At 35.6% G+C, this 27,726-nt stretch overlaps 3 protein-coding genes across 4 annotated transcripts; 2 read left to right on the forward strand and 1 right to left on the reverse strand.

Moving 5' to 3' along the window:
* The first annotated feature begins 1,053 nt into the window (after positions 1 to 1,053).
* Positions 1,054 to 5,305, forward strand: LOC107271112 (tetratricopeptide repeat protein 5). Of its 2 annotated transcripts, none has more exons than XM_025088346.1 (9): positions 1,054 to 1,412; positions 1,603 to 1,953; positions 2,029 to 2,271; positions 2,343 to 2,396; positions 2,505 to 2,690; positions 2,864 to 3,036; positions 3,123 to 3,267; positions 3,502 to 3,663; positions 4,282 to 4,744. In XM_025088346.1, the coding sequence occupies exons 1-8, from the start codon at positions 1,329 to 1,331 to the stop codon at positions 3,619 to 3,621; spliced, it is 1,356 nt and encodes a 451-aa protein (XP_024944114.1). In that variant the 5' UTR covers positions 1,054 to 1,328; the 3' UTR covers positions 3,622 to 3,663; positions 4,282 to 4,744. The 2 variants fall into 2 exon arrangements, with proteins under 2 accessions (XP_024944114.1, XP_015602216.1); XM_015746730.2 differs by lacking the exon at positions 4,282 to 4,744 and adding an exon at positions 4,784 to 5,305 and having other exon boundaries at positions 1,055 to 1,412.
* A 304-nt stretch (positions 5,306 to 5,609) lies between these two features.
* LOC107271113 (torso-like protein) lies at positions 5,610 to 23,618 on the reverse strand. Its single transcript, XM_015746731.2, has 3 exons — positions 23,265 to 23,618; positions 7,819 to 8,469; positions 5,610 to 6,420 (listed from the first exon to the last, which is right to left on the reverse strand). Exons 2-3 carry the CDS (start codon positions 8,443 to 8,445, stop codon positions 6,025 to 6,027), a joined length of 1,023 nt encoding a protein of 340 aa, XP_015602217.1. The 5' UTR covers positions 8,446 to 8,469; positions 23,265 to 23,618; the 3' UTR covers positions 5,610 to 6,024.
* A 98-nt stretch (positions 23,619 to 23,716) lies between these two features.
* On the forward strand, positions 23,717 to 24,525 carry LOC112494860. The gene is made up of 2 exons (XM_025088348.1): positions 23,717 to 24,077; positions 24,357 to 24,525. The coding sequence occupies exons 1-2, from the start codon at positions 23,808 to 23,810 to the stop codon at positions 24,429 to 24,431; spliced, it is 345 nt and encodes a 114-aa protein (XP_024944116.1). The 5' UTR covers positions 23,717 to 23,807; the 3' UTR covers positions 24,432 to 24,525.
* The last annotated feature ends 3,201 nt before the right edge of the window (positions 24,526 to 27,726 follow it).

Genomic DNA, 27,726 nt, shown 5'->3' on the forward strand with positions numbered 1-27,726 from the left:
AAATAAATATAGGAAAAGTAATACAAGCACAATGGAAACTGAGAGGGAATAGAGTCAATCGAGAAATCAGAAATGAAGATAGAAATAAAGAAGTCAAAACGTATAAAAATAAGGAATAGAGTTATAAAAGTGAGAAGAAATGAAGTAAGAGATAAATAAAAAAGTAAAGAATGAAATATAAAGAAATGAGGTAAAGAAGAAATAAATATAAGAAAAGTAAGACAAGCACGATGGAAAGTGAGAGGGAACAGAGTGCAACGAGAAATCAGAAAGGAAGATAGAAATAAAGACGTCAAAAAGTAGAAAAGTAAGGAATAGAGTTATAAAATTAGAGAAGAAATGAGGAAAGAGATAAGTGAGAAAGTAAAGAATGAAGGATAAAGAAATAAATATAGAAAAAGAAGAAGGTTGGAAATTTGTGACACGGATGTTTCCAAGAGACCAGTATAGGAGACCGGCTCGAGGAAGAATGAGCGCTTCGAGTCCGGGCGCTGCCTCGAGCGCTCCCCCCACCATCCGCCTGCTCTCGCTCGCCGAGTTCTGCGCGCCGAATCTGCGCGCACACAATTTTGGGAATCTTCCAGTACTTCTAAATATTCTTGGCCAGAATTTCCTATTTTTAAGTGTTAATATTTTACTTTACTGATTTAATGAATTATTTTAATGTTCCAAACACCTAATTTATTAATATTTCAATTTGAACGTAATTTATTTTCGATATTCTACAATTTCAATTCAATTTTTATCTCCTCCGTATATTCTGTGAGATTTTGATTTAGTCTCAATTTTATATTTTGAATAAATTTTGAAAGTAAATCAAGATCAAATAGTATTTAGTAAAAATTGAGGTGCTATACGGGTGTCACAAGTTGGCATTGCAGTTTCTTAAAAATGTCTTAAAAATGTTTCAACAATAGGCTTTTTCAATAGTTCTTGAGAAGTTCTATTGTTCCCGAGCTCATTATAAGGATTGCTTTGGGAACCAGCGTTAAGTAGCGGAGAACCTCTGCCAGCCAAATTACGCGTCGTGTTCACTTTTAGCTCGGCTGCGACGGGATATGCTTTGTCGACGGAGGTGATGATCACAAAATCGTGCTTGCAGACTCGCCGCTACGATTTAGCGCCATGATTTTGTTATCGCCCAAAAGGATAGCGTTGTGCCTCTCGGTACTCATCTGTGGAACTACATAGCGTTGATATTTTTGTACACCTAAATAGTATTATTATGAAATGACAACAAACTGTAAAACATTCGATGTAATCTTTGCGCGATGGGCTTGTTTATAGTAAATTGGTTACGGTGACGTGACGCACAATACTTGTTAAATATGTCTGAAATAATAGATGAAAAAGTCGTTGCGGGGGCTAAAGATCCAAATGTTGTCAAAGAAGATCCTATCGTAGCGTTGACGGTAAAGAAAAATTAAATGTTTTTATAAACATTTTTATTTATTATTTTCTTTCGTACATACTCTTTTATTTTTATTTCAATGCAATCCTTATGGCATATAGCATAGTTGTAATAGTTCCAACCTTTTGAAGCATTGATTTCACTCATGTTGTATAGACATGGTTACAACTTATACAGATTATTTGTTTCAGGAAAAGGTGCAGTCTCTTTACTTCTTTCGAGATCATTACTTCGAAACTCATTCAATAGCAGATGCAGTCCGTAAGAGTAGTGATGTGGAAAAGAAAATGAAAGATACGTTAATCAAATTTGAAGAATGTCACGGATATGAAATAGATGGATGTAGAGCACAGTATTATTTCCTTAAGGGAAAAACTTTGAATGTCATAGATCGTTTTGTGCCTCAAGCAGAAGAACTCTTAAGTAAAGCTGTAAAGCTGGAACCCAGTTTAATTGATGCATGGAATGAGCTTGGAGAATGTTATTGGAAAAACGATGACATCCAACAAGCTAAAAATTGTTTTATTGGTGCTTTGCCACACGTATGTTGTCTCTGATATCTTTAAAATAATATTAAATATAACACTCATTATCGACAACATGAACATTATTTTCAGGGTAAAAATAAAGTATCTCTGCGAAACTTATCAATGGTGCTTCGGCAGGAACCAACTGCTACATATGATCAACAAGTGCAAAATGTACAACAAGGTGTTGAACGTGCAAAGGAAGCTGTCAGTCTTGATACATCTGATGGTGTTTCATGGGCTATTCTTGGAAATGCCTACTTATCTTCTTTTTTTACTATTGTACAAAATCCTATGACATTACGCCTTTGTATGTCCGCTTATGCTCAAGCTGTAAGTCGCACATTCTGCTGACTAGAAGATGCAAATTTTAAAAGTATGCATAATTCTACTTTTTGAAACAGGAGAAAGACGTAGTTGCAAGGTGTAACCCTGATTTATTTTACAATAAAGCAATTGTAAGTATTGAACACATTTCACGTAAAGTTATGTATACCAAATAATAGTTAGCAGTTTATTATTATTATAAATAATTGTGAATGATCTAATGCTTAATCATATTACAGGCATTAAAGTATCAGGAGGAATATAAATTAGCATTGGAATCATTTGAGCAAGCAACATTATTAGATCCAACATGGAACATACCGAAAGATAAAAGAGATGAACTTTTGAAGTATTTGAAGGATGTCAAAAATTTAGTTAACAGTAATGGAAGATTAAAACCTAAAAAACTGCATCAAATGATTCAGGTATTTATAGAATAATGACCTGCATACATTTATACGGGTCAGGCATGTATCATGATATTAGAGAGATATTCTCATACAAAATTTTATTCAAATGATTTTTTTATGTATAATTGTATATGTATAGAGAAACAAGACGTCTAATGCTACTATTAAATTGCCTTTTTTCATTTCAGACAATGGATAAAAAACAATTAGGAGCATATAAAGACGGATTTTATACGTCTGGAAATAAATTTGTGAAATTAAATTTAATTCCAATAAAAGAATTAATACCTGGCGCAAATTTGGAGAAACTTATCTTTGGCAAAGTCGTCTGCTGGATACAAGATCCCGATTGTGTGCCTTTGTAAGTTTTATAAAGTGTTGTAGAAACCTTGTTGAAGAGTATAATTGATTAGATTCATGTATTAATTTAACTTTTTTCCTGTTTAGCACTTTTTGCCTCGTTGATAAGGATAAGACTTGCATAGCAGTTACTTTATATAATTTGGCAAAAGGTCGAGGAGTAACAGTTGGAGATTCTGTTGTTATTCCAGAACCATATCTCACGTGTCACGACTTCTCTTACGGGGATGATGTTAGTAAACCATAATTTTTAAATAAATAAATAGTTTAAAGTATATAATATTGATAATTTAAATTATTTTTCAAGACAAGTAAAATTTGTTCATGAACTATTTTAATCAGACTAACTAAAAAGATTCAAAATACGTTGAACTTCATGTTTTGTAATGCAACATTGTAATATAGTATTCCAAATTTTTTGTTCGCGTAATTGATATTTCAATTTTATTGTATATCTTCTTTTCAGACATTTAATTTCAAATCCATACGTGTTGAAACGCCAGTTGTGCTAATCCTTAATGGCAGAAAAATGGGTCGAGAGCAACAAGCCAGTACGAAGTTATCAACATTTAAAAAAACGGACTAAAGCTGCCAACGACCATCCTGGAAACAATACATGTATTATGATGTAAGTAGCATTCTTTTACTTCAATATTCACTGCAAAGATAATATTAATAATACAATAATAATAATCTCACAATTTTGAGCGAGTCAGAGTCTTCTTGTGTAAGATCAATAACACTTTTTTCTTTAGATAAATTTGTTTTACAATCAAAACGTGATTATGTACCTTAAACGGTATCATCTTATATTAATGCTAACTTGATTTTGATAATCCTGACATCATTTTCTATAGAGTTCTTGGCTACAATATCAATACCATTAGTCTGTTTTCTCACTTAAGTATTGCATGTTAATGCATTGGATATTATTTTTAATTTTGAGTTATATAGATCAAATACCTTCGTTAATTCATGGAGTCTTCTACTTCTTTATTTGTATAAAAATTGACACAGTAACAAGTTTTTATAAGCATTGACGAGTTCAGATTTTAAATCAAATCCGATTCCCATTCTGTGCAAAATTAAAGTATTCCGAGTGTAAGATGGTAGTCTTCAGAAATTAATAATTTTTTACTATACTACCTCATCAGCTAGGATCGTTTAAAAAAAAATCTTAGATGCAGTTTTTGGATCTTTTCATAATTAATGGTCACTTTGAAAAATAAAATATTCTTGTTTAAAGAAGTGGAAAGTAATATCGAAAGATACGAGAATGAGTTCGATCTCGTATTAGAATCGTGGCGGTTTCGGCGATGGGATAGCTAGCAGCGCTGCACATCAGCTGCCACTGTCGCCGGTAACTCAGCTTTTGGAGAAAAAATAAGAAATTGTAATTTGTATACAAAATCGAAGTTCTGTATATTTTATGGATCACAGAGTTTCATTAAAACCTTCTAGAATCACTTCACAGCAGTAAAACTTTATATGCTCGACAAAATTAGGGATCCTGCTTAGGCACTCCAAAAAAACGCACTTCCACGCTCGGATACCTTAAAATATTTCTCGATCATGTCTATAGTTTCTAAGAACGAAGTTCATTTGGATTTGACAATATGCTTTCAGAATAATAAGGGTTTTGAAATTGATTTATATGAAAATAATAAATCAATCCTCTGATTAAGATTCATTAATCAGTTTCTTAAAAGTTTTGTATATTTCATTTTAATAGTTAACAATAATTACAGGATCACAAAGTGATAAATGAAGATCATCCACGATTGCAGAAAAAGTACAGCATGGAAGAGGATAAATATCTACGTGACACCTTTTTTTATACTGCAAAGATATCATTACTCCCCATGCATGTCTCTTATCAAAAACGTTTTTCCGCAATCTTACATTCTCTTTGAAGTCCAATCTCAACACTTCAAACATGTGCCTACTCAGAACTGCACAAATTGGGAACAAAATTTCTCCTTTTCATTTTTCTTTCCATATTTTTTTATGCCACATTATGTCTACTAATCATATTGAACAATATTCTCATTAACCATTTTCACAAACGTATGCCAGCAGACTGTAATTTGTATTATTAACACCAGGTCATACGTAGAGCATTGACAATCATAATCGTAAAAAAATACTTAATTCATCTTATTAATCCAGTACGATTATGAACACAAAATTTGATTTATATTTGTTTGTAGTTATACAAAACTAGTATTTACATATTTTTCATTCCGTATTAAATCGTTGACGACACGGAATATTTTGTTATTTAAGATAGTATTCCAATCGCACACATATTTTCCCCATTGATAGGGCTTATGAAAAAAATTATTCAATTTACGAGAAACCAGAAAACTAATGCAACTCTGCAAAGATCTTTAATCTATCCTCATTACCTGCAACTGATATTTAACGTTTATTTAAATACGTCACAATTATAATTTCTCTTTAATGTATTCCCTTCCTTCACTCACCCATCCTTACCCGTTTCTAGGAATATTTTCACAATATCGGCCAGTGCATCGCGCGATTGGTACGATTGCGTGAGTTGGATAAAAAATATATGAATAATGCTTGTGATATATTAAAATGTTTGTATAAAATGTTTTCTATTAACGATTATATAATAAATACTTAGTTATAACAATAACAGCGATTACATTCTGTACGTTGGTCGCTCGTCGCACCTGCATCGCAGTGCGTGTCAAAACGCGATCAGTCTGTTTTTATATTTTAATATTTTTATTCGGAATAAAGGAAGAAATGAAGTGGGCAGTTCATCAATCATTTTCGTACAATATTACCCCATACCGAGGTACGTAAATTACAACGTTACCGAAAAACTCGAGTTCTTCGATCAAAGTAGTATCGTTACAGCACTTAGCGTCCTTTCATAGAGTTCACGACGAATCCCTAACCGTCGACTATAGTTTTCTGGAAACACTACGTGACAATATTCATCACTTTTCCCGTGTGATCACATATTCACTTCCCACAGCTTCACGTAATTGTCGATTACCTCGTGGAACCATTCGCGTCTTTTTGGATCCTTGAACAGTGGCGCTAGCGTACGTAGCTGTAACTGCAGCAGAGCTTCGTTACCCAGTAGTGCATCCAGCTGCCGCAACAGCGCTGCGTCTCCGTGTAACTTCAAAAGACTGGCATACGTGAAAATGTAATACTGAACGCGAAGCCGCTCAATGGCCCAAGCTTCGACCGAACGATTCCCACTAGCTGATTGGATGGCACCCATGTGTTCCGCGTACCACGGTGAGAAATAATTGCTCAACTCCAGACTGGATAGTTCAGCAACTCCGCGAGTCTTTAGTCGCTCCTTGATACGCATATAGACTTGTGGCGTGTATACGAATACCTGTAAAAATAATAGATCCTTTAAATGTCAAGATACAATAGTCACTTTGCTTGCAGTTTTCGACATAGTCGCACGATGCTTGATAACGATAAGCGTAACAATTATTGCGACGAGGAGAAACTATTTCTTAATACTCTTCCTGTTTTGGGTCCACTTTATCGGATAAATCGTCATGAACTCGTTAACATTAGACATTAGACATAAATCACTACTGCGGTTGATTATCTTTAATAATACTATCTTGGGACTTGACTTTCATGCCAAGTGTACTCGTATGGTAATTAGGATCCATGTGTGGGCATGCGTGTGAACATTTTGATAATTACGAACATTGCGATGACAGGCAAAAATAATAATAAAATTTTAAATCAACAAGACTTTCCAAGATACGTAGCGTGCGTATTTGCACGGAGATACAAAGAATATCACGTTTCGAAATTAGAAATGATGCCAAACGTGCATGTATTTATATACACTTATTTGCAACATTGATAAAAAAAGAACTTGCAAAAAATTTGCTTAATTGTCTCTTAAACGATAAAAGGAACCGAGCGTGCCAAAACAAATTTCAAAAGAAACAGAAACGTCCAAGTGCGATAATTCAATGTCCATTGTGCGCAAAAAAAAAAGATATTCAAAAGGAATGCGCGTAACGTGTAATGTGCAATTTTATTTCGCAATTCCCCCTATTGAAATTCGATAGGTATACGAATCCCGTGTGTCCCGAATGCCAAACATTGTTTTAAGCTAACCATTTACTATAGCCACGAGCCCGGAAACTGAAAGTCAGCTGTTCCACGTCAAACAGGTACACAATCATTACGGAATACTTCACGACTTTACGCAGCTGCTAATTGTTTCATCTGTCAGAAAAAAAAAAACAGCAATAAGATAAAATGTGTCAGCCGAGCAAATGCATTCACAGTGTCTAACAAGAAACGGCGACAATGGTCTCCTTACAAAAAAGCTATTCAAGGTGAGACAATTTTCACAATCAATATGAATCGACAAATATTAGTCCCCCGTTCGTTATTGCCATTACCAATAATCCAGACACCATTGCCAAACGCTCAACCAATATTCGCGAGTAAAAAAGAAACGTCACGCGTTTGAAAACTGACAAAGCAATTATCGCCATTCGCGAAGTGAATTTTCTAACCTGCAAACATACAACTTGACATGAAGTTGTGCACTGAAATTCAAATACCAGACAGCAGTAGTAAAAAGTCGCGTGTTTTACTGTTTACAGAATATCAAATCACGAAGAACCATCAGGTGGGAATGACCGAGACTTTCGGCACGGCCTGACTCATACGCAATTCATTCATATGTATCGAGCCGAAGTGAGAAGGAGACAGCGCGAAAAGGAAAAGGCATGAACTATCGTAATTCGAGTACCTGGTACAGGGAGTTGCCCGTTACATAAGAGGCAATGTAGTGCGAGCCAAAGTTGCGTATGAATTGGATGACGCTGACGGTGTCGCCGACGGTGATGTTGTTGGCTTCCCGAGCGACGGCTTCCTCGAGGACTAGATTCTCGACCGGTTCCCGGAGCTTCTGGCTCTCGCGGAACCGAGCAACCCGAACGAGAACGTAACAATGTTCACCGGTGATGAACGAGGCATTGATACCAAGATGCCTAGCAATGGCGGACCTGGACCAGCTGCCGGTGAACGCTCTCCAGGGTTTCTCGAGTTGCTCGAACGTAAAGTCCCGGAAGTAGGCTTGGAGCAGCTGCCGGATGTTGTCGCAGAATTCCATGTGAAAGTCACCGTCGAAGACGGCGCTCTTGCTCTGCTGTCGCGGCGGCGCTGCAGTCGGGTTGCGAAAGACGTCCAGGGTCGGCTCCCTGAAGATCCACGTGTCCGTGTCGTTCCGCGGAACCACCCTCATGCTGATGCTCAGGTAGCCGTAACGGCTGAAGACATTCACTGCGCCTCCGAGTTGCGGCTTTTGAGAATCGATCACATGGACGTTAGCTACGATCGCCACCACCACGAGAAGGAAACGAAGACCTTCCCACATCTCGCGACTCGCTACCTGCGACTTCTGAAATCATAGATCATTTTTGCTTTAACGCCGGGTCCTGTTTGTCCCTTTTTTTTTTGTAATTGAATTAATTTATATTCTCCGTGACGTCACGCACTGCCTTCTATTTCCGTATCCTGCTCGTACTGACGTATTTGTGAATAGTCATAATGGTTAGAAAAAAAAAAACATTTTTTTTACATACCAAGTCCCAACGTATTGAGTCTCGATGATTTAGACGCGTTAATATATATTTTCATAAATGACTGACGTTTTTTTAAAAAAAAAAGATAAATACATTCAAACAGCACGTAATATGCTAACCACCATTCAGAACTGTTTTACGTTTGTCAACTGCGGATCACGATAGTTCCTTAATAGTTGACATACGTAGAGCAGACAATGGTCACGTTTTGTCTTCGGAATGAAATTCAATGTAAGATCGTAGCTTGAATCGTTGTGCCTGGCAATTTATAAAGAGTTGTCCCATTACGCTCGACTTCGACAAAAAAGCAGATCGTCATTGAACAGCGAGTGAATTCTTAGACGATGAGAATACGCGAATAGTGATTGTGCCAAAAGCAAATTACTTGATATTCTTACTTCTCTTTGTACGTATACGTATTTTTGTAAATTTTTTTCCGCTCTGCGATAAAGAAATACTATAAATAATACAGCAGACAGAACCAACAGGACAATACATATAGGAATGGAAATGTGAAATGATGATTTCACTTTAAAGCCAGTATTGTCGTCGAAATGATTTAAAAAAATTGTTATGCAAATTATTAAAGCTAATTCATTCATACGCATTTACAATTAATCTTCAGCAAATATTACCCAGTCACGTATCAACGTCCTAGGGTAAGTACGACGGTCCCAATAACATTGATGTATATTCTATTCGCTTTTGTACGATATCCACAATTTGACGTCGTTCCACTACGACCACGTATTTTGCTGCCCTATTGACATCAGATTGATAATAATGTTAAGTCGCATTCGCGACCCCGTACGTAACGTGGAGATACTATCGGTAGATACTCACTGTGCTCCATATCCCTAATTTCAAAGTTATGCAACGAAAGTGACACGCATGCTCGGGAGATTACGACAGAGGGTCCAAAAAGTGGGATGCCAGTATCCGGCAATACTTTCACGTCACGTTCATTTCGATCGAGGTCGCCGTATGAGCCTATCGTCACTTGGGTTTTGGCGATAGCTCCGTAATCTTGCGCCAGGACGACTGATACCACTTTCTAGTAATATTTTGACAATTCCTCCTATTATCGTGAGCTGGGTCAGACGATGTAGTCGTATCTTCGCAACAACCAAATCGAAAGTAAAAGTACGCTAATTCTGGAAGATAACAGACACGTGTATTTAACGCCCATTTTTTATTAATCATGCATACGATTAATTATATATGGATAATTATAAATTTTAATTGTCGGTTTGTAATTATTATACTTTCCCTGACTTTCGACTATTGACACTAAAACATTTTACAAGATATACGTAGCAATCGTTATCTCAATGTTATTATATTCATGTTACTTATTTTTAATTAATTTAATATTACGTTAATATTAAATGACATTACAACGACGCACATTAATTTCAAAATCCTTTCGAGCAATTAACAAATATATAAAATTGTATGCACAGTCGAGTTAATCGCGTACTTAAAAAGAATAAAAGTAGGTATTTTATATGCCATGAAAGTTGCACGAATGTTCTAATAAATTATTGATCACATATTGGGCATTCCATGCTGCATCGGTTCTCCGTTCTAATGTCTTTTTTTAAACCTACCAATCGTACAAGATTTTAATCTGGACGTCACTGGCCTCAAGGCGCCCAAGGCCAATAGCTGGAAATTGCAGCGTCAAGGTGAAGGACTGAAAATCACGGCGACTCGCTTCAGTCCTGGATCACTGAACGTCCGGGATAACAAGAAAGGTCGCTCATCCAAATTAGTCAAACGGAAGGGACCCCCAACAAGGTGGATCCACTTTCGCCATTCACTTTCAGCAACAAGTCATTCGCTAATGCGCCAAGTAAACACTTGAAATATATATATATATATATATACTACATAGTTAGAAGGAATTGAAGCACAGGTCGCATTTCGACCAACGTAACGGTGCTTGGTGTTACGTCGAGACGCGACACGACGTCGTGCGTCGACTTTGAAATTGACGCCTTGTCGCAGTGCAGATTTCACTTTCGTGCAATTGAAATTAAATAAAGAAAATGGCGATACGACCGTGCATGGCAATTCGCTGTTTGGTAAAAAGTGCAGGGGCAGTTTACACGTGATTTCCGATTCGTCCTTTTAGTCGTGAAGGACGAGAAAAATCTTCGCGCTTTCTCGACGTCCTCGAATGAATTATCGATTAATCAACCTGAATCAATATTAACGAGCTTTCGATACGATACGTGTATTTGCGTAGTCGATCGCGATATGGTTTAATTGAAAATAAAAAAAGCAAGGACTGTACAAAAGTTTTTTTTTTTTTTTTTTTTTTTTTTTTTTTTTTTTTTTTTTTTTTTTTTTTTTTTTTTTTTTTTTTTTTTTCATTCAAGTCGTAATGTATTATTGTTGACACGTGATGCTGCAAGTACGATTCGATTATCTCATTATCCGGATAATTAGGGATTTATCGTTAGAATCGGTGTGAGGTGTACCTTTATAGATGTAAACTCCACTCTATTGATGTAGCATAAGGTTATTCACGTGAATCGCAACGTCTGAACGTGGTTCTGCTATAAAAAACAAATATGCTAACTTCAGTTTGTACGATTGTCGCGAGTAACCTTATTACTGTATAAGGCAGAAAAAACCTGTTACTATAAAAGCTCATGCTTTGATATAATTTCCAATGAAGTTTCCCTAAAAAAATTGTTCAACATAAAAAAAAAAATTTTTTACCAAAAAAATGTCTATCTATAAAATCTATACAAAATTTCGGTCTGCAGATTCAGCCTAGAGATTCAGATGTATTTCTATGGAATTCTCATTCTATAGATTCCCATGGAATCGTCGATTAATTGGAATGAGACAAAAAGGTCAGACATACCGTTTTAAATATACGAACTAGAATCGAAAGATAAAAAAGTACTGTCGCAATAGAAAATCTCCAATTGCATTCGTCTTCTCGCGAACGATGTCAATTTCACAAACGCTCACCCGTGTCACTGGGATCCATTCTCAGAGCACTTCACTTTATATCTTTCTCACGTATAGAAAACCCGTTCGGCTCGCGAAACGAAGGAGAATTCTTGAAGAAAAGCAAAATCCAGCGAAGCGCAACGCCATATTCAAATCTGGGCAGCCAGATGGGATCGGTGCAATCGCTCAAAGACCAAGGTTCGCTACGTCAGTGAAGCAACTGGCCGTCTTTGGTCTTGTTTCGCTGTTAGGTTGGCAGTAGCCAGCACGAAAGTGGCGCGAGGCTGACCCAAAGTTAATATTAATCTTGAAAATAGAGTATTGATAAGAAATAAAAAACTAAAAGGAATATTAATCCGAGCCATCCAAAGATATTAGAACACGCTCGAAGATAGTAACTTGGCAGGGAACTTGACTAGGACCAGTGCACGAGTCCCTGAGAGATTCGAGGGGAACTATGAAAAATTTGTATCCCAAAAATACCAATGTACAACAACAGATTAAATTAAACGTATTCGGTCCAGCTACAAGGATACTGGCCTTGCATATTTTTTCTTCACTAACAAATCAGTATATTCAACAATGATATCATCCAATTCTACAATACAATATTTATTGCTCACAATTATATTTACCACCATTAATGGCATGGAGATCACGACTATAAATATTAAATTGTATAAACGTGTGTTAACAACGGGAAATAAAAATGTCCTAGATATTTATTCACTAATTGCACTGGTCAGCAGTTTCAATTCCGAATATTAAATTTGTACTTGTTCTTAGAACAATAAACACCATTACGTGTTTTATATATCATATAGGTATACCTATGAAGTAGCAAAGCCCATTTCACGCTGATCGAATTTGGTTCGCGCAGCATCTTGTGATTCGAAAAGTATTTAAAGACAGTCTAAGGACTTTGTCGCCTTTAGGTCTGTGATATTCATTATTACGGATCTACAATATAAGGTCAAGGGTCCTTTCAGGTCTGATCTGCTACGGCGCGTTGCTATCGGATCGCGAAGTGCAGGTACGAGAAGTCCGGTTCTATTTCACTGTGCTGTAATCAAGGCAAACGGGCATTTTACTTGTTGCACTACTAAATCGCTATATCTATAGTTTGGTTGGCAGTAGACATCGTGGCTGTCGATATAAAAGACGTACTTAGACACGGACCCTGAACCTGAGCATTGAAATGACCTACAATAAATAAAGCCGGAGGAAATTAATTTTTGTAAAATCAATCAGAAAAATGTGTCACTTTAATTTTCACTGATATTGACATAGGATTGGTTGATGTGCTTCCAATTTTTGTAAATGTATTTTTGTAAAACGAGTGTCGATTATCTATACTTAAGCATTCGACAAAATTTATGAACTTTAGTATCGAAAGGGTTTATTTTCATGGTAAAGCAAGTGAATTTTTGCAAAACCAACTAAAAAAATTGTTCATCTTAATTTTGGCAAATATTGACAAAGGATGGTCGACATGCGTCTATAATTTGTTAATGTGGACGTAACGAGTGTCGGCGATCTGCTTAAGCGTCTGATAAAAATAGATGGGAACTTATTATTTATTAACTGAAGACTTAATAAAAAAATCTATAAAATCTACGAGTATTTGCATTTGTTTATATCCAATATTAGAAGCAGCATAATGACACGCATAGCACGGATGACAGAATGACAGAAGAAGGTCTTGAATCAGTTATGGAACGCGACGCACCTATTACCGTAACAATACGAAGGCGCGGCAAACAAAAACTTTCGTTCTCTCATTGTCAGTAAAGAAATGAGATCCAGTCCGGCAGGAAAGTCTTGGAAAAAAAATTACGTGTAGTCTTGCTCTACTAGCTTCTAATGCCAAATTAATCCTGTTGACAGTAACCTCACGTAAAGTATCTATGTTAATACAGCTGAGAGAAAGGCTCCTAGAAAGAAAAAAGAAGTCAACCGAGATTTCAATCTTGTACGATCCCGTGTCTTCTAGTCCTAATCGTGAGAAATTTTTGTCCAAAAAAAATTCTCACGTTGACTTTACTTGAATTCATTATTCACCCTCACTTTATGCAATGACTGTTGCGTCATTTTTATGCTTATCTTTTTTTTTGCCCCATTATCTCATCATTATACATTTCTATATTATTCTCGTCGTCATTCCTCGGCACATGAAATTTGCACTGTTTCGTTGCACGAGAGTGAGGATGATTTTGTTACGCAACAATAACTTTTCGAAGAACAGACTCGCCAACGTTAAAATCGCGCTCCAGTCTACCCGCAGCGCTTCGCCGGTTGGGCTAACAGAGTCAAATGGACTTCTTGGCAGAGTTTGCCTGCGCTTTGAATTTCGCTGCTTTAAGTTTTCACGGCTTGTCTCGGCAGCGTGAAATAGTATTTTAAATCTATCGATGGAAAACTAAGGAAAAACGTGGAAACTGTATGAAAAATTCATTAAATCGTTTTTCACTCAGAGATACAAGTGCGTGTTATAAATATTAGAATACGGAGATTCCCTTTGTCAGCGATACGTTGTCCAGAATTCTTAAAAGAAATCGGTCAAAAATCTTTATAAATTCGAAAAAAAAAATCATGAAACCTTCAAGACCTTGTTTTTTACAATCACTCTCAATACACTCAGACACCAATGGTTCATTATTTATTTACTTTACAAATTTTCAATAAATGTATTCGATGCGTGGACTATTTTCGTAAACGTAATTTTACAAAATTTACTCTCCGCAATATTACGTTTTTGCTTTTCGTTTCACTTGAAAATTTAGCTGAAAAATTTTATGTTGCCAATTTTCACTTTCATATTCACCGCTCGATTTTAGACTCGTTTCACGTTGTCTTATCGTTACGTGCTGATTGATATGCCACTGTTTAAGTGGATCAATGAAAAATATAGAAATCACAAAAAAAAAAAGCAAGCAGACACAAATTTAGGTTAAGTACAAATAAACGGAGTTCTGTTAACGATACCTTTGCAAGAAATAAGGAAATCCTAGAAATTGGTTTCACCGCTTGAAATTCGCCAAGGACTTAGAAACGTAGCGGCGGCAATCTCTCTGGCATTTAGTCTTAATTGGGCGTATTATTATACCATCAATGACATTTCCAATCGCCATTACAATAACAACTGACAGTTTCGTCAATGTAACTCAGCGGTTGCGCTGTTACTGCTATAACTACATTGAGAAATTATAATTCAAGATATCGATAAAGAAAAAGATATTTAATCGATGGGAAATATTAAAAATTTTTTAATAAATATATTACATGTAGGATGATATATCCCGCCATTGAACAAGCCGGTCCCCAGTAAATGTGTTCGCGCAAAATTATATCTATACATAGTGATTTTAACACGGACGTCCATTCACTGAAATCATTTCTTAAGGCATTGCGGACCAGTTTCATTGCCAACTATATATATAATATATATAGTAAATATATATAGTAGCCAGCTATATTTTAAGATAAATAGCAACTACGAGATCTCTCGTCATCAGCCTCCACCGGTGGAATACGAAAGACGAGATATCTAGTCGTCAGTCCGTGATGTGTTAAGGTCTTCATTTACTGCCGGATTTACCCCACTTGCTTTAACACAGTACAAAACTGTTCCTCGATTGCAAATATTGCTATATTCTACAAACCACTTTTTAAATATAAAATATACCAAATATCTTTGACACTCGCTCAACGAATATCTATTTACTTAAGAATTATATAATTCACGTATCAACAGCAGAACCAACTCTTTTTAACCCACAGTCAAATTTCATTCTTCCGTTTCGACGCGTCTCCGCTGACGTTGAAATTTCAACGATCACTTTGAGAAGAAAGTGGTCCTACCCCACCGGATCACGCAGCTTAATTTCATTTCCGTCAATCTGCGTACCCCCTCTCGTAATACAATACGGAGGTACTCCCCCAGTGCTGCGACAACTCTCACGGGTCAGTGACTGACTGACCGGTTCGTTAAAAGTCTGAGAAAAAAAAGCAAGCCACGCATCTTCGACAGCGAAACTTTTGAACAATCCCAAATTAAAGCATTCGGATTTCGCAAGGATCGGAGCGATTACAGTAGCGGGAAAAAAATCAAAATTTTCCCCATCGAATTTTATATGAGACTTGATTAAAAAAAAAAAAAGTGCCAAAATGAATTAATTTATTGATTATTTCTGATAAATATTCATTTCTTTCGTATACACGAACTCGTACTTTCCGTTGCTCTGTCATTAACGGGCTTCATTCAATATTCATATTCCCAAAGGGTTATTGAACGACGTATAAGGTTACAACAACGTAGCATCCAAGTTTCATGCGGTGAATATGCGATAAAGATCCTTGGAATGGACAACATCGTTTTTATATTTTGCAAACATGTCGCTGAACTGCTGACTCGGTAGGTCGATTGTACGCAGCTGGATAAAACAATTCCTTTCGTATTACGTGTTTCGATTAATGCGTTCGCAATGTGACATGCCAACAAATGAACCTTGGAATTGTACGGGTAGTGCTTCGTTATTTTTTATCAAGATTAAACAATCGTATCAAAGTTCATCGAGGTTACTCGCTGGAGAACAATTATATGGCACGTTACCCCGTTGGCATTCGACTTAAATACAGAAATCATACCGAAGGACCGTTATGTCAAATATTTTACGTACATTTAAATTTACATGGATTTTATTTACAAACAAAATTACAACGTATTACTAAAATTAGTAGAAAGATTTTTTTAACGTGACGTAATGCAAGTATGAATATTTATGTAAATATATGCTGACATATTATATTCGAGATTCAAGGCAAAAGAATATTGACAGTCATTGTTTTTTTTTATTATTCAGGTATGTACTGTATATGTTTGATTAACACGTTGTCGAAGGGAGATGCCAATCAGCGTTTTTCTCATATTTCACATATAATACATATGACATATACGTATATCCCGAAGATGTGCGGGAACTCGATCCATTATCGCAGTTTACCGTCATGTGTTAATATTCATGATGATATAAGAAATATTACACTAGTCGAATTCATGCAGATCAACGGAAGCTTTTAGGCGTTTAAACTCGAATCCATATCTAACAAGCAATTTCGAAGCTGACCCCATTTGACCCCAAGTGCTCCGGTCTTACTCGAATTTCTCAAAACACTTTGTATCCCTGTTCATGAATTATAGTAAGCGTGTCGACATTAGATATCATATCCAAATCGCTGACAAAATAAATTTCATATACATGACGATTCGTATACATATATATTTTCTTATCATGCACCGAAGAAGTTGGAAAAATAATTAAGTCCAATCAATTCAAGCTCATGGATCTTGTTCACGTACGATTATCGATGCAAAATAAAAGGAATGCAGTAGCACGGCAATAATTCAAAATGTCTAACTTTCTTAAATAGGCAGTTAACTTGTTGAACCATACACACGTTTTTAGGGGAAGAAGGGATAACAAAGTCCCTCGAGACAAGATGGGATAGCCCATAAAATTAGTTAAAGGTGAGTGGCGGCAGTCGTGATATATTTTCGAAATTGTTCTGACGGAATTATTTTCGTAAATGACTCGTTTTTATCTGGCCTACCCCTATATGTCATTTTGCATTAAATCCCGCCCAACTTCATCACCTCGTATTTATCGTTACGGCAAAAGAGTTTCAGAACGAATAATTATTATTGAAACCAGTTGAAATACAATAAAGCCAATAACTTTTCGAATACTTTCTAACAGTTTAGTAATATATTTCCGTAAGAGCAAAATGCTGAACGATTGGAAAACAAGATAAATCTCACAATCACAATCAGTGCGCCATTTCAAGATTAATACAGTAGAAAAGAAAGAAGAAAAAAAAAAGTGAAAATTCTATTTTGAAAAAAAAATTACCTTCCGTGAATACACATATATTTAATTGTCAATTTTCTTTACTTAACCAATCACGAGACTCACCGTAAATCTACATTAGAAAATGCGATATTAATTACCATTAATTATAAATAATTTAACAATCCGTAAACGAACTACATACATTGTTGCATTCGTGTCGTCATTATAGTAGTCATTAAATCGATGGTAAATTATTTCTGCAATGCCCTAGTTTCCTTCTTAACCGTATATTTATATATAAATGGATGCTGCATACGATACTATACAGATTCATCTCGACTATTGCTCGTACATTGCCGTTACGCTTGTTTCCATTATGGCTCTAACCGGTTGTGTAACTGTACATCGAAGCAATGCCAATCGAATCTGATGTATACATATAGTATATATATATTACCAATTTTTTTATCTTCATATCCTCCTATCAAGCGTACATCTCCTGATTTTCTTTACTACGTCCTTTTTCATTGCCTAAGTGATCATGGGATCACTGTACCATAAAGTCTTATATCTTTAGTCGAAACAATAATGACGTAACGGGGTCACCAGGCGAGTGAAGGACGAAACGTAAAAAATCTTGTACTTTTACGAAAAGTAAAAGTTTTTTAAATGCTATGAAGATGTTTAAAGCTGCCATTCCCACGCTTAAACGATTCGGCGCCGAAATTATTTTAGGCTTCAATTTGTCCGGAAGTACTTAAGGCTCACTTAACAGCTTCGGTCTTTACAACAGAGCTCGTTAGTACCTAATTAATCTTTCGCTGTTACTGCTGACATAGGCGGATACGTTATAACTGTTTGGGAAATGAAATCAATTACGAGAAGGAAAAATATGATTTAAGTATATAAGTCAGGTTGAGTCTGTATGTGCCTCTTTGAAATTAGGGTGATAAGGTCGTGTCTCATTTATTTGGCATATTTATCAATTTCAGTTAAAATAAAAGAGTGCCATGGTCATCGTAAAATTTCGCAAACTTGAATTTTTAGTTTTGCCAAGTAATATGGAAATTGAAAGCCAATCGGTATGAATGTTGCAACTTGTGGATGGCAAATATAAAAATTTTATAATTTCACATTAAGTTTCAAAACAGTCAATTATTAACGATTCTTCAAATTTTTACTTCTCAATCTTTACGAATATTTTCATTTTCAATTTGACTGAATTCAATATTGCCTTGCCAGTAATATATCATAATTATAATATCTAAAATCTTTTTTAACCATCAACTCAAATTTGTCTCCGATTTGATTCTAACCGAACCTGACTAAGAAATGACTCCAACGAGACATTAGGTTTCACTGGTGCTGCAGGAAAGTTCAAAGTTTATGAAACATGCATCATTATGAATAATTTTAAATAACTGATTCGATCATCCAGTATGGAGAAATTACTAAATTCTTACATGATAAATAAATATTATAATTATTGGTCAATATTTAATAGTCATTATATATACATGCCCATAGGTAACCTACCATTACTATAATGTATTGAAATGGAAACACAATCTAGAGAAAATTTTCAATCAACGTACAAAAACACTATTTATATATAAATATTATATAAACTACAATCGAACAATTATATCTACGTTGAAATATCAATTGCGTACTTATTATAAGAAAAATCGAATCATTGAATAACTATCAAAATACGATTATAAATTTATCAATCACCGAGCGCCAGTGATAGTCAAATTATTAGTTCACGAGATTCGCAGAAGAATATCCATTTATTACTTAAATTTATTACTACGAGTAAGATACGCGAACATTTCGTATCAACCTCATTGCAGTTATTGGATCTTATGCGTTTGCTTATCTCATTGCTCTTATGCGTTTCACCGTGTAAGGAAGCCATGGTAAGACTAAGTCAAGGAGTCAAATTATTAAATACATTAAGTATTTCTACTGCTGGTTGAAAGTTATTTAGTCGATTATTCATCTTTCGTACTTTTAACTTTGCAGTAAACAGTCTTTACCCACTTGCAATTCACGCAGTTACTCCGAAGCTGTAAATTAAGTAGGCGACGTGTTTTACGTTTACGTAATTCTCGCCACGATCTTGCGGGCTGCAAGAACGTTCTGTGAAAGTTAAGGTTACTACGTTCCACCCGTTAGGCCCTTGAAGTCAATTTTCGATCGAACAAGCTTAATATTCTGGAAACGATGTTATCACGCACAACGGACAAGACTAGAGAACAAACATTATGATTCTTCACGATATTCGAAGCCATCGAGTGGAGAATAGAAATTAATGCATCTCGTATAGCCTCATACAATTTCACCAGCCACGATAATTTCCCAAAGTTTTGACACAAAGGAATTGAATCTATATCAGTTTCGCCTATCGATACAGAATAAATGTTTAATCGAGAGAATTCGATTAATCGATTATATTCAAGATAACGAAGCCTGATATCAATCTGATCTAAATTAAAAATAAAAGTTACAATACAAATTCAGATATTTTTAATGATCACACACGTTGCTGCACGCAATATTTTGTAATTGCGATTGAATATAATAATTTAAGTATTTCATAAATTTTTTAACTTTATTTCTTAAAACAATAAAATTCGTAATTTTTTCAATGAGAATTGTAGAAATATTTCAATTAATAGGATTAACTATTAATAATTCTGTTACTCGATCCATCTTATCATTTTGATAATTAGCAAGCGAAAGTATTTGCAAAAAAAAATATCGCTGTCTGTAAAACACACGTGACACTTGAAATCGCTAATAATAATAAGTATAACGACCTTAAGAATGCTGATGGTATAAGAACATAAATTAATGAGTCTCAAGGTGTTTCCATACGAGATAAACCACATTACTCGGCGATTAGTTCGAATTAATCGCACGTGACATAAAATCATATATCAATTTCATGTCCAAATGTGAACACACTTGTGCATACACTATAGGCAGTATAGGCAGCAGTAATGTCAGTATGATTCGTACTTCGGTATACGTAGTATGTTACAGGAGCATAAACGGTCCACCAATGCTGCTCTGCACTAAACCCCTATAAGCACATCTGACCACACAAACACCTACTGAATACGTTGTACAACGTATTAGTGTTGATAGACAATTTAAAAAAATTCAAATTACATGTACACAATGCTGATCCACACAACGCAAATAATTGACTGGAATTGACCGCATCGTCTTGGCTACAAACCGGGTGCACCTCTAGTTCTAAGCTCGCGACTGCGTTAAGAGACTAAAAAATTGGAGTCTCCAGCAAGGATGCTAACCGAATTATACCGAACAAAAAAAAAATTAATAAATAATATCGATAAATAATACGACTGACCAAAATTCGAGATGGACTCTGCGATTGGTAGGCCTGCATTTAGCGGAGAAAGCATCGACCTTTAACGTCGAAACAAACACTCGAGTCAGCCAGTCCGTCCCAGACGTTTCAAGGATTTTTCAGTGGGACAATGCACGTGGAATACGTTTGGATCACGATTCTCTAACATGTAAAAAAAAAAATTCTCAACATTTCTCGACTTTTCCACCATCGATGGTAAAACCCCTGATAGGTTTTTTTCATACTGTAACTAAGGTGTATTTAACAGATGCTACTGTTACATATGACGTATTTGTTCAGGCCGGAGTGAAATGGCTTGCGGTAGCTATAGTAGGGAGCAATACTACCCCATTTTCAAAAACGTGTTTCTTAAACAACGCAGGGGACACGCTATTTGGAAATTCGATACTGTTTCCCCGCATTGCGTAACTGCCTTTGAAGTCATGAAACACGTGGCGGCGCGACAGCTGAGACCACCATAAGTCACCGATCTAGTAAGGACTGTCAGTAGTCATAGTAGTTGAGCATTCGCTCTGTCTATGGCGTAGCTCAGTGCGACATGATGTGGCGTGATAGATTGTGCACTGCGCGCGCCACATGCACTGTAGTTAGCATTATAGACTGTACAGTTGGCCAGAGCCAACTGGGACGATTCACGGCTTCCTAACAGCAACGAATCCAAGGCTGCAATATGCCGCAATCAAACTTTCAACCAACTGTCTTCTCCATGTAACGTAATTACGTGTTTCTAAATATTGTGCTCATCTAGCTGGCCGAGTCTCCTTTATTTACACCTATGAAAGGTTCAATCATCCATGTTATCCAAGCGTACCAACCCTTGGGAAAGCTGCAAACGAGTACGCGTAGCTCTTTCCAAAACTGTCGTTAGGTCGATTTGTTTTCGACTCTCGTTATTTCTTCGTATATTTCTTTTCGGTTGTTTGATTCGATTGTACCCGGTGAAATGAAATTGCCAGTTTTTCCATAGGAATTAAAAGGCATATAGACTAGGTTGATTAAAATAATCGATGATTTGTGCATTCGATTTGCAGTGTCGGGAAAATGTTTAGTTTCGTAACGGCAGATAGATTTCGCGATGCGTGACGTAACAAATGACTCGCGATAAATATTCAAAACTTTCGCACTGTAAAGCAATGCGAAAATCGTTTTGATAATTCAGCAGTCCTAAAGCCAATATACCAAAGCAATGCCCTATTTTTATTATACTAGTATTTATTATACCGGCACCCCTGACAGTGTTGATAGTCCAGAGTATATTTAGTATATATACAGAGTATATATACAGGGTGTGCACCATGAGTACTTCAACTTTCTCCGTGTGCTCGCAAACTTTATCCTTACTTTGGTGCCACCCTGTATAGTGTAGTCTGCGCGTCGTCGGCTCCTATGGAGTCGAATAAAAATGTCTGGTAACGGAATGCATCGCAAAGTTGCACGGCAAGATTCTAATGGAGCCGACTAGGTGTGCATCGGGATGAGCGCAGAACTATATAATCTCACTGAATTAATCGGAACTTATATGCAACCTTATGATTTTCTGAGACTCTGGTAATGAAATTAACGATTGATATTTACTTGAGGAAATAGAGAAAAATTGATGCAGGCACGAAGGCTGGATAAACTTTTGGGTTGAATTAGACGTTAGGTAACTCCGTACACACGTTAAGTGTGATCTGACTTAACTGATATAAGAGGATTGCTGTTTGTTTTCCTGTATGGTACTATCATCATAGTCATCGGCTCGAATTATAATTCCTGTGGGATTTATAAATCTGTACGTCTCGATCTTTTGCTTGAGACGGTTTGCGTTACTTTTGATCCTTTCGGTAAGATTGTGCAAATTACTACAGTTGGATGAGTTTATTCCATAGAGGAGTTTTGCACTGAAAAATTATGTCCCGCGATTTGCTTGGTTGTAAAACGTTTTTAGTCCGAGTGCTAAGTGTAGCCGAGAACGTTGTGAGAAATATTTAACGATTTTGACGCTTTTATTGTGAAACTTAACAGCTGACATTATGATACATTGAGATTTTATAGTAAAGAGAAATTAATACCTTTGAAAAATATTAAATGAATTAACACAGTGCATAGTACTTCTGCTACTGAGCTTCTTGCGTGTACTTTATGCCTATGACGAAACATTAAACTATACGTATACAAAGGAAAGCAATGTGTTAATTTCAAAATTTCAAACATTCCATAAGTAATCCAACAGTTGAAAATCGTTAAAAAGTAAAAATTATTACAAGAAAAAAAACGCTTAGCGAGAAAAATCATCGATAAAAACAACAATTCGACAGCCATAAACAAAGCCCAGCAATAGGCACAAAGAACAATGCACAGTCGTTACTAGAAATAGAAACCAGGAGATGTTCAGTTGCCTTACCTTAGCGAAATATCAAGGACTTTCCATTGTGTCGAGGGTCTCGGTGTTGAGAAATTATCTTGAAGGTAATGGGTGCTGTTCTCCTGCACCACAAGATCCTTAGAGATTCGCTCACTGTGACTTGTTATTTTATCCGCGCACAACACAGCAGCACCTGCACTTGGTCGAATGCGCGCGCGACAACCTAACCTGCAGCAACTAATGTCCAAAGCATGCACACGCACGCGTCTCCTTCGTCTTGCGGTTCGACAATGATCGTTGCACGCGATCGATCCAAGCCGGTCGCCTGCTGCTTTCGATCGGCTGACTAGTGAGAGCTGATCGATCCGTCTTACCGAGCGGACCGACTGTGACTGCGGTATAAATCCAAATCGGATAGCCGGGAGCGCCTGCCGAACATGGCCGAACACGTTCGGCCTGCCGTTCGCACGTATAGCTATGAGTACGCACGCTCTTATTCATATACGCGTCGTTGCACGAGTCTAACTTGGTTTTTCTTGGTTATCCTTGTCTGCTTGTTCCTTGCTTGGTTTTCTTGTCTACATGGGCTATGCTTGTATCGGGAATGAATCCATCTTGAATACCCATTGGCTGACTCCTGCGATCTTAATGTGTAATCCCTATGGGATCTGTGATGGCTTTTCTTTTTCTTTCAATTCGATTATTTTATCTCTTCTACAGCCTCATTCCAGTTCACGTATCATCCTTTGTGTCATGCTTTGTCATGAAGCAGCCATTGAACTTTTGCGGGAGAAGAAATCTTTTCGGAGAAGTGAGAGGGGTGTGAGATTATTGATAAGATTTTATATTATGGTATGACTTATTGTATACCGTTAGGCTTTTTTATTTGATTTTTTGAATTATGTCAGAGGACGATATTGATTTAATTTAATTTATTGATACGATATTATTGGAGATTTTTGTTTTCCTTCAGACATCGTCTGTATAGAATAACAATGGAAGTTTATGTAACGGTATTATTGTTGTATGCATGAAGTTCTTCCTGGCACGTAAAATCAGCTTTGCTATGATTCGTAACTTATGAAATATTATACAGTATTATTTCTTAGTGATGATAATTCTTTTTTTTAGAAAGCTAATTCGTCTCAAGTTTTTAATGATGTCACATGTCTCGTTTACGGGTTTACTGCTGACAATTACGGTTAGCATGGATAAGAAAGCAGCTCTTTTTTCCCGGAAATTAAATGTTAAAGGTATTTAAAAGTTTGAATTGTTTTCTGCGACCACTTTCAGCACTTTGAAGTCGCAGACTTGGACAGGTTAGCAAGATCGGTAGTCGCGAGTCAGCAAAACGCAGATCACGATATATACGGTGTTCTCGAAATTATAGGAAACGCGTTCTTTCGATTCGTGTATTGTATACAAAAATAAAAATTGATTTAAACATTATGAAGTATTGACAAAGATTGTATATGTTTATAAATGAAAATAATTATTCTGAGGCGGGAACCGACTCACAATTCACTTGTCGTCTGTCATTAAATATATAATAAAATCATATAACTCTTCAATTAAAAATCTCTTCGAATCATTTGATTCAACGAGTTCTCAAATTTACTGAAATAACTACAGTTCAAGGAATAACCATACACAAAATTCTATAACTGAATTCCTTTCACGTAAGATTCGGTATGTTATTACTTCTACGTATCGTGTATATCTATACTGTAGACCAATATAACTTCACACAGACCAATTCACCTTTCCCAGGGATCAAGTACAACTTTGAGGATGCAACGTCCCAGGCTGCAGTAGCTATGCATCACCTGACGCATAGCAACAAACTGCACATTACTTTGCGTAATTTGTTTTATATATAATAAATTAATAATATATCCGATATCCAATATAATTAATATTTAATTCAATCGATCTTGAATGAACGGTATCTAATATTCGTATAATAAAAATTCTCCATATAATCTGACAGCTTTTTCTCCCTAATTTCACGACTATTTCTATAAAATATAAATAAATCATTTTTCAATATTCAACTTAGTATGTTCTTTCATTTACCTTCATAAAGATATATATATCCCTATCTATCATGACCGATCATTTGACCAATTATGATAAAAATAGGTGTATAAAAACTGTCGGTACGTTTAGTGTTAAAACATCATTATCAATAATGTAATATTGTTATTGACTATAATAATAATACCAACAATAATGATACCAAAGTCATATCTGATCATCTCATCAGGATTAGTATATTTTTTTAGAATATTTAATTATAAATTAAAAAATGTTAAAATTTTTTATAAATTTTACACATTGTAATTATCATTATATTAATAAGGCTTATGATAAATCTTCCATTCAGCATATCATTCGTACAAAAATCTCTGGTACATACATGTACCAATATGTTAATTATCATATCGAGACTTTCTTATCTTGGGGTCACTTTCAGTATTTTTCACAAACTCGTAAGTTCAACGATAACTGGACTATTTTCAGGGCATCACTTATTTTTCATGCTAACTGGCACTGCTGATCTCGTTTTCAAATAATAATTTACCGATCGATTTTGACTGCTGTGAAGATCTGCGTGGTGCATTAAGTTGAAGCGCAAAAATATATTGATTATTACAATTGATATATGATAACGAAGCTAATGTTGATTGGAGTATTATACGATTGGAGCATGATTGCGATTGCTATTTTTGAAAATTTTAATCTGAAAAAAATCGATACAAATTCAATAGTCAAAACAAATGATTAATTTTTTACGTTTGACATTTTAATATTTTCTCCCCAAAATGAAGTAGTCTGAATAGTCTATTGGATAGATTTGAATTCTAAGTGTCGCGTTACGTCGAGCCCAGAATTCAAAGATTGCAATTTCAGACACGCGGTAGTAACGTCTTAGAGAAAGCAAAGAAATTATATAAAAATTTGAATCCAAACTTCATTCTTTGAAAAAAAAATAAAAAAGCCTGATATCGATCAAACACTTAATAATGTGCGAAACAATGTCTAATAAATGTAAATAAAGACAAATTATCTCATTGGTACAAAATTCGAAGATCATTAGAGAACTTCATTTTTGACTAATAACGATAAAAAATAATTCCCGTATGTGTAAGAAATCAAGTGACAACATTGTACCTTAAGTAAAAGTCGTTTGTATTTTCCCGGAAAAGAAAGCATCCAGCAAACCCAGTTTTTCTTGATTTTCTGCTCCCGTCGTTCAAGAGCTCATTCACGCTTTACGTCTGACAATGATGATTCTGTTAATGACGATGGTAATTTTAATACAATATTTATCAAGACTCTAGCTATTCACGAATTCTCGAGGAATTCCTTATACCTTTTAATATCTCATGCCAATCACGAAGGATGAGAATCCTCGTGTAGTTAATGATAACGTTAACAATACTGAAGCCATGAACTATACATTCTCTGATGGCATATCACGTTTCAGTGGGTACGGCAGGTAAAGGCCAAAGGATTTGAAAACCATGAGGACCGATAGGTTAGGTTAGGTTAGTCTATAGAGACAAACTCAGAGTTTTAGAATCATTCATGAGGTCATAGGTCAGTGAACTTTTTACAACCTAGTACAAAAGTTTACTTTCATTCATATTAATATTCCTGGTTGCCTCAAGAGGCTTTATCTTCAATTTTTGTTCTTTCTTCTGACATATATTCTTATAATATTATAGCATTATCTTAGTTATGTGTCCAATGAATCTTCATAAAACAGATCCCTGATTGTTCTTTGTCCAAAAACGTGAAATTGTTTTTCAAAAACAATATATTTTTTTCAAAAGTAACCATGCAAAAAGTTACCTCATACAATCTATACGTGATACTCGCGAACGCTATAATTTTTGGCTCTCATTCTTTTTACTGTTCAACTTTTTGCAAGATAAGTGGATTAATATTAAATTTATACTTTATAAATACCAGCAAGCGGTTACGGTTATGCAGAAAAATTGTAATTACAAAGAGCAATTAATGTATTTTAATACCATTACTTTATATCTGCATTGATATTCACAAAATATTATTAGCTGTATACTTTTAATTGTAGAAATATTGAATTTCGAAAGTGGGGAGAACCTGATATGGATATAACTAATGATGGGGGAGGAAGGGGGGATATGCTGAAATATTAAAATTCTATCTTAATATATACGTAATTATACTGTTAAAGGCCTATATATCAAATATATTAATTCCAGCATTATGTTCATGTAAGAACATCCTGCGTAACTTCCATCCATTTGAAATAATTCAGTAGACAGTCAATGCCAAGTATCAACATAAACACGTGTAGGAAGTTTAACTGTGTAGGCTTTGCATAACAGGTGCATAATGAACGAGTATTATTACTTCTTGAATTGAATACGTCTATTGTTCATTGTTATTTAATTTAACCTTGTATAGATGAATTAAAATAATATCTCGGTTCCGCCGGTGGTTTAGGAAG

The sequence above is a fragment of the Cephus cinctus genome, unplaced genomic scaffold (genome assembly GCF_000341935.2).
Source record: "Cephus cinctus unplaced genomic scaffold, Ccin1 Ccin1_scaffold0898, whole genome shotgun sequence".
NCBI classification, from domain to species: domain Eukaryota; kingdom Metazoa; phylum Arthropoda; class Insecta; order Hymenoptera; family Cephidae; genus Cephus; species Cephus cinctus.

Coding starts and splice junctions, on each gene's coding strand:
- LOC107271112 (XM_025088346.1), top strand. CDS start 1,329: ATGTCTGAAATAATAGATGAAAAAGTCGTTGCGGGGGCTAAAGATCCA. Junction 2,397..2,504: donor TATTTTACAATAAAGCAATT/GTAAGTATTGAA, acceptor ATCATATTACAG/GCATTAAAGTATCAGGAGGA. Junction 2,691..2,863: donor AACTGCATCAAATGATTCAG/GTATTTATAGAA, acceptor TTTTCATTTCAG/ACAATGGATAAAAAACAATT.
- LOC107271113 (XM_015746731.2), bottom strand. CDS start 8,445: ATGTGGGAAGGTCTTCGTTTCCTTCTCGTGGTGGTGGCGATCGTAGCT. Junction 6,421..7,818: donor CGGGCAACTCCCTGTACCAG/GTACTCGAATTA, acceptor TTATTTTTACAG/GTATTCGTATACACGCCACA.
- LOC112494860 (XM_025088348.1), top strand. CDS start 23,808: ATGGGCTATGCTTGTATCGGGAATGAATCCATCTTGAATACCCATTGG. Junction 24,078..24,356: donor TGATAAGATTTTATATTATG/GTATGACTTATT, acceptor TCTTTTTTTTAG/AAAGCTAATTCGTCTCAAGT.